Consider the following 10344-nt stretch of genomic DNA (forward strand, 5'->3'; position numbering starts at 1 on the left):
AAGGAAAAGTAAAAAAAGGATAAAACAAAAAGAAGACTTACTGCTTGCATACGTGGTCACTGAAGTTTAAAATGTAGAACTGAGAAGTCAAGCAGGAGAAAACGAAAAGAAAACTCACTGTTTGCAATAGATATGTGAAAAGTTAAAAAGAGTATGTGAATTGGAGAAGTTAAAAAGACTTGAAAGAATTTAACAAGTGCTAAGTTTTTTTTTCAAAAAGAATCAAAAAAATTAAAAAATTAACGTTCAGATATTGGAACTCCCACAAAACTTGTGGGTTAGAGATAGATATAAATAAATAGATAGATATAGATATAGATATATATATATTTATATTTATTTTAATTTTTTTTTAATATACAAATTATTTGTTTTGGAAGAGGTACTGCAGTGATTATAAAAGAAATCAAAAAATCTTATAGGTTGAGAGAAGTTAATAAATACTAAAGTTAATTTTTTTTTAAAAAAAAATAAAAATTAAAAAATTAAAATTAACATATTAAAACTTCCATAAAATTTGGGAATTAAAAACTTCTTCTTAATTAATATATACTTGAGATAGATTCAACAAAAGATTTTAGAACACCAATAAAAATATTTTAATATATAATATACATGATTATATCAATGGAAAGGGTCCCCCTCCCTACCCTCTAAAATATTAAATGGTGGCTGTCCCTCTCTAGCCATTTTCAAATCTTTTAATTCTTTTAGTTGGCCTCTCTCTCTCTCTCTCTCTCTCTCTCCTCTCCAAGTCTTAAGCAAAAAACAACTACCACAATCATTCAATTCCATCATGAAAGAAAATGTAAACCCAAAAAAGAGAAAAAAAGAGAAAAAAACAAAAAAAAGTAGTTCAAGCACTATTGATGCCCATAATCATGGCTGCAAGTCAATTTGAATACACTGGACCAACCCAAATTCATATCATCTCCATTTCTTATGATCAATGGCTAAGATGCAGTAATAAAAATAAATAAAATGAATTTATTTAGTTTAACTAAATATATAGTCTTTGTTAGACTAGAAGGAAAAAAAAAAAAAAAAAATCATGTAACCGGTTTCAGTTGATTGAGACAGAAGACATAATTTAATTTTGATGAGAAAGATCTATATGAACAATAATTTATTTTAAGTTCAAAAATAAAATTTTAAACTTATAATGACATATAATAGTTAGAAATGGTTAATTTTGAAATAGAAAGCAAATTTTCATGGCATCCCCCAAAATAAAAATATTTCTATGAAGATCTTCAAATAGAATTGAATTTGCTTTTGTCACAAACTATCTACTATCATCTACAGCAAAATCTAAACCCCTACCTCTATCAAAATAGTACCCTCCCACCGTCAAAAAAAAATAATAATAATAATTAAAAAGGGCAGTTTCAATCGACAATCTAGAGCAACCTTATTGCTACGCCAAGATCCACCCTCACAAAGAAAAATAAATATTGGTAAAGAAAAAAAAAGAAAAAAGAGAAGTCTATGAGTCCAGCTGAATTGGTAGAACTGCACTTCTTGATCCCCTTCCATTTGCAAAGGGAAAGAATGATCTTCTAACTCTGCTACTACAACCTTCACTAACATTGTTGACCTCATTGACATTCCTATTCTGTTCTACAATCTCTTGAACTGCCAAACATAGTTGTCTATCACAAGCTGAGTCCATTGAAAAAGATCTTCTAATGGGTTGCACAGAAAATTGATCATCTTTCTCTCTTATATCTATACACTCATCCCCCTTGCTCAAAACATAATTCAACCTTCTCACTTTCTTTTCAAACTTTCTTGGAGAATTATTCAATCTTTCTTGCACTCCAAGCAATGTCTGATCAGTAGAATTCTCTCTCTCTCCTCTCAACTCAATCACCACATAGTCTTCATCACTGCCTAAGCGATGATTATTATTATTACCCGTGTTTGGATCAGGGATTTGAGGAGACGAGCTCGGAGCAACAAATTGATTATCTAGGGTTGTTGATGTTGAAATGCTTGTTCTACAAAGTGGGCAATTGACATTGCTTTGAAGCCAAACATCAATACAATCAACATGAAACACATGTCCACAGTTTGGTATAGCTCTTACTTTCTCTTCTTCTTGGAAATCATTCAAACAAACTGAGCATTCGCTGAAACTTTTCTCTCTCAACCCATTTTCTTGATCTCCTTTCTTGAATTGAAGTATTGGGATGGCTTGAATCACTGACTCTTCGAGTCCTCTTCGTTGTACCGTAGGAGAGTATAGGCCAATTGGGTCGCTACGACGATTTCTTGAGAAAGAAAAGCGACTCAAAAGATCTATTCGATGCCAATTCAGGCAACACTTGATCACAAATATATAGTAGCTTACTAATAAGAAAGCAGTGGCTAAAATGCCGATGATCGCGACGAAGAGAATGGGAAAACTGGTGTTGGAAGAGTGTATAGGTGAGCCAAAGATTGAGCTTGGAGGGCTTTTGATGGGAGAGAGAGTTTGTTTGCTCACTAGATCCATCAAAAGCTATAAATTGTATATGGGTTTTGATTGGTTTTCTCAGATCTTTCAATAAACATGAAGATGGTGGTTGTAAAAGTAGTTGAAATTGGAAGAGATGAAAATAATGGTATAACAAGAAATGGGTCATTTCAGTATCATTTGGGGCATTGCGGTTTGATGAAGAAAGTTCTGCAAAAGGGAAATTGGGGACAAAAGGTTTATGAAAGAGGCAAAAGTTGAGAGAGAGAGAGAGAGAGAGAGAGAGAGAGAGAATTGAATGAAAATGAGTGTAGCCTTGATTTTTTTTATTTTATTATATTATTTTTGGTGAAAGAGAAACTTTAAGAGTAGTTGGTGAATTTTTTTTTTTTTGTCATCCAATAAGAGATTTGGTAAGAAAGAAGAATTTTGAGTACAAAACAGGGGCAAATTATATGATCTGCTTCAACTAATAGAGAAATTACAATTTTTTTTTTTATCAGCATAGAGAAATTACAATTAGTTTTATTAATTTAATAAAATTGCATTAATATTCCTGGCAATAATGATAATTTTGACGGTGTTAATAGAAATGATGAGATTATTATATTATCTTTAAATATTTTGTGTTTAAATATGTACTTATATGTTTGATGACACAATTATTCTTCTTCTTACTTTAATCACCTTTTTTTTTTCTTGTTTTTTGACCGCATACTTAATTACCCTCGTTCTCTTACCTGTGTACATTATTAAAATATGAAATATGAGTTTTTTTAGATACATGTGATGTTTGGATATAAAGATAATGAATGGTAAAATAAGTATTTTAATATAATAAATGATAATATGATCAATTTTCATCAGTCTAACTAACAAATTATTAATGTTATGGGCAAAATTATTATTATTATTATTATTATTATTATTATTGATAATTGGTTGTCTAGGCTAGCTTATTCTCGATTAATTTTGGAGACCAATCTCACTGGAAATCTCATTTAAAGTCAATAGAACGCCCTATATGTATATGGCTCCCAAAAGCTTATTGTTGCTGGTAAGTATTGAACTTGAGACATGACCCAGAAGTATTATGAAATTTATATTTTAACTGAGTACATCAAATTTGTGAGATTATTTAGGTGTCGTTTGGTAACACTTACGTTTTTAATTTTCTGTTTATATTTATAAAAATTTTAAAAACTCAAATAAAAACTTGTTTGATAAATTTTTGATTTATAAATTAGTAGTCTCAGTTTATAAATTTGGTCAAAAAATGTAAACTCAAAAAATGTATTTCCGTTTTGAGTTTTGAGTTTTTTTTTTTTTTTTTTACCACTTAACACTAGCCGCCACCCGTCACCATTTTCTACCACCGTCTTCCGCCACCACCATCCACTTCCCACCACTTGCCACCACCACTTGCCACCACCACTCACCACCCACCTGCCACCACCACCCACCACCCGCCACTACCACCCACCAGCCATCCACCAGCCACCACCACAACCCACCAGCCACCTGTCACCCACTCACCACCACCACCTATTCTTCGCCGCCACCACCACCACCTACCACCCACCTGCCATCAACCCGCCACCACCTACCACCCACTACCTGCCACTACCATCCACCGCTCGCTACTACCACTCGCCACCTACCCGCTACCACCACTCGCCACCCACTTGCCACCACCATCCACCACCGGCCACCACCAGCCACCTGTCACCCACCCGTTACCACGGCCCACCACCCATCCGCCACCCACCTGTCACCACCACCCACTCGCTACCACCAACCACCCGCCAGCGTCACCTATCTACCCACCTCCACCACCACCACCCACCTGCCACCCGCCATCTGCCACCCACCTGCCACCACCACTACCACCAGCCACCGTCACCCATCCACCTACCCACCATCACCACCCACCCGCCACCACCCACTACCACCCGTCATCTGCCACCCACCTACCACCACCACCCACTTGCTACCACCCACCACCCGCCACCGTCACCCACCCACCCACCACCACCCGCCATTTGCCACCCACTACCCACCACCACCCACCACCCGCTACCACCACCACCACCACCACCCACTTGCTACCACCCACCACTCGCCACCGTCACCCACTCACCCGCCACCACCCACCACTACCACCCGCTACCACCACTCACCGTCACCACTTTCCACCACTGTCTTCCGCCACCGCCGCCACTTGCCACCATTTGCCATTTCTCACTCTTTTTTATATTTTAATTTTTTTTAAACATTTTGTCAATTACCAAACGTGTTTGTAGTTTATATTTTTCTAAAAATAAACAAAAAATTAAAAAAAAACTAGTTTATAAAATTTTTGTAAATATAAACTGAAAACGTAAACGTTACCCAAGAGAACCTTATCTATAATTTTTTCACTATTAAGTGAAAATCAATATAATACTATCAATACATAAATAAATCACATAATAAGACACAAATACTCACATTCTTGCAGATCTCACACAATAATGTAAGCATTCGTAATTTTCTTTTTCTTTTTTTTTTTAATAGAAAACTCTCGTATAGAATAATATGATGTTGTTGTGATATTTAATTCAAATCATCATTCTAAATGATTTTTATACAAAAAATTTATTTGTATTCTTATTTAATAATGAATGTTATACAAACAAAAAAATTATACAAAATTATTACTGGTCTCATCAATTAAAATTTTTAGTCATTAAGTCAAGGCCGGTTAAAATTTTTAGTCATTAAGTCAAGGCCGGCCCTGAGGGCAGGCAAGAGAGGCCTGCGCCTGGGCCTCCAAATTTGGGCTGAAAATAGGAGCTCCAAATATAATTTTGCGTTTTAGATATAAAAAAAAGACACAAATACTATAGGCCCAATTGAATGTGGGGCCCAAAAAAAAAAAAAAAACACAATCCACAGATTGAATGTGTTAGCTTTATTGTTCATTGAAAAAGATATGGTGGATAAATCGATTATGCAAGCTTCATTAGCGATTTTGCAACTAAAATGTGAGGAGGGTAATGTTTATGCGATAGTTGGTTCAATTGTAAACTGAATATTGCTAAACTATAAGGTAACAAAATCAGATTTTTATTTTTTATTTTAGTATTTGTAATAATTGCTTCCTATCTTAATATATGAAAGTAAATTTTTGTTTATAACTTTAATGATTATATGTGCAAGTAAATTTTTGTGGCTACAAACAAATAAAAAAGTTAACTTGTCATTTTATCCATAATTTTTTTTTTTCAATATAAGAAGGGGCTCCATTTTTGAAATTCGCCTTGAACCCCTTAAATCTTAGGACCGGCACTGCATTAAGTCCACCAACGAACTTTCATATACATATTAAGTTATCACAATATTTTCTCTATGAAAATATTACACTTTGATCTTCTTAGGACATTAAAAATAAATAAATAAAAATAAACAAAAACAAAAACAAAAAGTAATGCTTCCAAAAGGATTTGGTTTTTGATAAGCTCATTCATTGTTAATCACCAAAGTAGAGAGCCAAAAAGTCTCCTAATGCACATGCAATCCACTTTTGATTTTGCTTAAAAGTAGTCTTTAAAAGAGGGCCAACCTGCAGATTACTGCAACCCATCACTTTGCTCGTCATCACATAATGCTACTCTCCCCGCTATTGCAATTTCAAATCTCCTTAAAAATAAAAAAATAAATAAATAAATAAATAAACCTAGCCAAAATGAGAAAATGAGAAGAGACTAGTGTATGTTAGTGAAAGTTCTAGGGTTTGGGGTTATTTCTCGGTTACTAGTCAGTCAATCACCAATTGTTATATTTTTATATTGTTTCATCATGTCCTAACGCAAAATCTCAAGGACTATTCTCTCCACTAATCACAATATCTTAGATATTATCTGATCATATCTCAGGATCGTTGAATAACCTCTCATGTTACTAGGTTATGTTATTTCTATTAGATTTTTGTAATTAGTTATTTCGTTTGACAAAATTCCTTTCAAATGTAATTTTATTTGCTCTTTTGTTTTAGTAAGGATGTGAGTGTTTAGATGCATATCTAACCTGGATTGTACATATGAAGAGAAGTTTGTGATCTTGAGAGCCTTTCATGTTTGCCACTTCGTTGACTATGTACGGGGAAGTTGTTTGACCGCACAAGCGGTAATTTATGCACTCGAGTAATGAATGGCATCATCCAGTATTTTTGTAGAGCAAACTAAACTTTTGAGAGAATCCATTTTGCACTCGAGCGGTGGAGTCTTGACTTGAACAATGGCCATGCGTTTTAGTGAGTTTGCTCGAGCGATAAAGTGGTCGCTCGAACGGTCTTCGCGATTCAGTTTACTATAAAGTGCGTCGTTTATTATTTTTAGGGTTTAAACCGTCTAAATTTTAGGAGAGCAAAGCTACCAAAGTTTCCCATATTGGGGGTATTTTTATGAATTGAGAGTGATTAATGAATATATGAACTTCATATTAACATCATCAAGGAGTTTGTTTATTTTATTTTATTCACAAAAGAGAGAAGCGTTCTTCGGTGGATTCCGAAGAACTTGGGTCTGAAGTTTTGGTGGATTCCGGAGTGGTTCATCATTGTGGATTCGATATCAATGTTATGGATTCAACATTGGGTAAGACAATTCCAAGGTGAAGACGGTAGTGGAAGAGGCATATCGGGGTTAGTTCAATTCGAGCGTGGATTTGCAAAGTAATTAAGGATATACATGTGTAATTCTTTTTTGTTTTTTTAGTGAATTGTTTTGTTACTTTGGTCTATGATGGTTTTATCACACTTAGAGGCGCTCCAATTGTGAATTTTCTACGTTAAATCGTTGTGTCGATTTGTCTTTGATTGTTTAGTTGAGATTGTTATTCATTGTTTAAAATTGAAATATAATCACAAATCAATATCTTGAAAATTTTAAAATTTTCAATTTCACTTGTATTAATGTCATAACCAAAATGAGAAGAGACTGCTCTATATTAGCATATTGTGTTATTTGAATATTGTTAATGTTATATTTTAATATATTACAATGTTAAAACATTATAGTTTGAGAGAATCACTGCAACAATATACACGTTATTTTATAATACGATTTAATTTTTAAATTTTTTTAAGATTTCCGATATTAAGATTTTATAAAATAAATGACATATAATATTTTTATAGTAGTTAAACTTCATCAACATTTCTACAGAGAAAATTCAACTCAGAGAAATTTTGTCTGATTTAGAGAAATTTCTCTGAGTCAAATTTTCTCTGTGAAAATTTTGAGAGACCTTAACTAATAAAAAAAAATATATATCTTGGACCTCTTTTACTATACAAAGTTAGAGAGAAATGTTTCGCTAATTTTCCCTTTAATTTTTACCATATGATATTAGCGTGTGTACCTAATAATATGTACTAGTAATGTCTTTAAATTATATTTTTAGTTAAAAAATTTGTAATCCAATAATTAATATTTTTAAAATTTTGAATTCATTTTCTTAATTCAAAATTACATTAAATAAATAAAATAAAATTTAAGATAAATTATCAATTAGTCCTAATAGTTAGACTTAATTCTCATTAAGTCATATTGAAAGTTAATCCTAGTATGATCGTCTCTAAAAATAATTTGCTGGCGATTTTTAAATATGTTATTAAAAATTGACAATTAATGATTTTTTTTGTCAAAATTTTATAAATTCTCGCTAAAACTTGTAATTAGTGACTTTTTTGTAACAAATTTTTTAAACTGTCGCTGAAAGTTGAAAATTATTGTGTGTATTTGGTTTGAGTTTTTTGGATTAAGTTTTTTGAAAGCTGAGTTTTTTTATTTTTCGTATTTTTTTTTATTTTTAGTGAATATTTTTAAAATTTTAAATATTTTTTTTTTACTTTTTAGATGCGCCTTATTTAGATGTATCAAAAAAATAAAAAAATTGTGAAAAAATATTTTAAAAAATTAATAAATATATAAAAATATGAAAAATATAATGAATTCTTGCATTTTTTTTAAAAATATTTTTGATATTTAGTGAATTTTTAAAATATTTTTTTTACAAAAATTATAATTTTTATGTGTATTTATGTTAGGTGTGTCTAAAAATTAAAAAAATTGTTTAAAATATTAAAAAAATTCAGTAAAAAAAAAAAAAACATAGAAAATAAGAAAGTATAATTTTCTGAAAAGTATTTTTGGAAAACCAAAAACAAGCAAAGTGATTGATTTTTTTGTAAAGATTTTTTTAAACTGTCATTAAAATTTAAAATTAGTGACTTTTTTTGTAATAAAAATTTCAAACTGTACCTGAAATTTAACAATTAGTGACATTTTTTTAGTAGTGTTTGGCAAAAACGCCGTTAATTATCATAGAACCTTAGACAATAAATTCATCTATTAAGACTTACATGTAAACCCTACTAAAATTTAATGCCCTATATTTTCTAATGGAATACTTTCAAATTTTGTTTTGAATTAACATTAATATTTAAAAAAAATATTTTTCTTTGTATTTATTTATTAATTTTATTGAATTTATATAGAAGTAGAAATTTTTTTATGGACAACATAATAAACTCTAGGGTTCGTTTGGGAAGTAGATTAGTTTCTTGGCTTTTTGACTTTTTGACTATTTTAGTCTGGGGCTAAAAAAACATTATTTGGGAAGGGCTTTTTAGTTTTTTTGACTTTTTTGTGAGAGAAAAATGTAATGATTATGGGTTAAATATAATGTTTTATCTTGTTGAGTTAAAATAGCTTATTTTATCTTATGTGACTATTTTTGCTCCAACCCATCTTCCCAAACAAGCCCTTTAAAAGTCAATAGTCCAATATTTATACTGTTATTATTAGAGTGGTTTTTTGTTTTAAGTAATGAATAACTGCCAGAGTTAAAGTATGATTTTTTTTATGTGAACATGAGGTGTTTTGGGAAGATGATTAAAAAATTAATTTTTTAATTTTTTATTTTATTTTTTGTGAAATGTGATGTAACTTAATCATGTGGCCAAAATGGCCCATCATATACATAAAGGGGATACTGTATTTAAAAAAAAAAATAATAAAGGGAAATCATATGGTACCTTTGTAGCATATGCACTCTATCAAAACATGGGTAATTTAATCATAAAATTTTGTAATATTAATCATAAATTAGTGTAATAAAATGTCAAAAATTTTGTAGTTGATGTTGAAAAACTTTGTGACTTGATTATGATATTTTTTATGTCAATTTATGATGAGATTGTTGGGTATACCTTCTTATTGAAGTATGAGACCCAATTAGTTTATTAAAAGTTTTTTAATTTGGTTTGGTTTGGATATAATGTATCTTATATATTATATCTGACTTTTAGAATCCTAATAGGTATTTGATAGTTAATTTGATAACAGTTAGGGTTTGATAAAAAAAACCTAATACTCAACCATATATATATATGGCTTTGTTTGCCTCGGAGTATCAATGTGCTGCTGCTATACTATAATATTGATTTGGTAACAGTGCCGGAGAATTACAATTGGTGAAGATTGCCAAGGGTACTTGATTTGTTCATGCTTATGTTGCCTCTATTCCGAAGCTAATTTTGGTTCGTTATTTTAGGTCGTCTACAACTCTGTTTCAAAGATTTTTTATTCGTTTATTTAGTGAGATCTTTCCTCTTGTTTATTTGTGATTATTTGGAATTCATCTATGGGTGGTTTTGTGAGACCATTCGTGTCTCGTTTGTAATCGTTTGGAAACTCTTTGGCTGATAGTGTAATCAGATTTCGATCCCGTGAACGTACCTCATATTGAGGGAACCATGTAAAATTCTTGTGTTGTTTTTGATATAATTTTTCCGCATCAGCTTTTATTCCCATTGATTGATTTACTTATGGGGAATCATA

At 31.4% G+C, this 10344-nt stretch overlaps 1 protein-coding gene across 1 annotated transcript; it reads right to left on the reverse strand.

Annotated features, from left to right (window-relative positions):
• Positions 1-1238: 1238 nt before the first annotated feature.
• Positions 1239-2873, reverse strand: LOC114300422 (RING/U-box superfamily protein). Its single transcript, XM_028245299.2, has one exon. It carries the CDS (start codon positions 2495-2497, stop codon positions 1487-1489), a length of 1011 nt encoding a protein of 336 aa, XP_028101100.2. The 5' UTR covers positions 2498-2873; the 3' UTR covers positions 1239-1486.
• Between the last annotated feature and the right edge of the window lie 7471 nt (positions 2874-10344).

This window comes from Camellia sinensis, chromosome 7 (assembly GCF_055761805.1).
Source record: "Camellia sinensis isolate YWXY chromosome 7, ASM5576180v1, whole genome shotgun sequence".
NCBI classification, from domain to species: domain Eukaryota; kingdom Viridiplantae; phylum Streptophyta; class Magnoliopsida; order Ericales; family Theaceae; genus Camellia; species Camellia sinensis.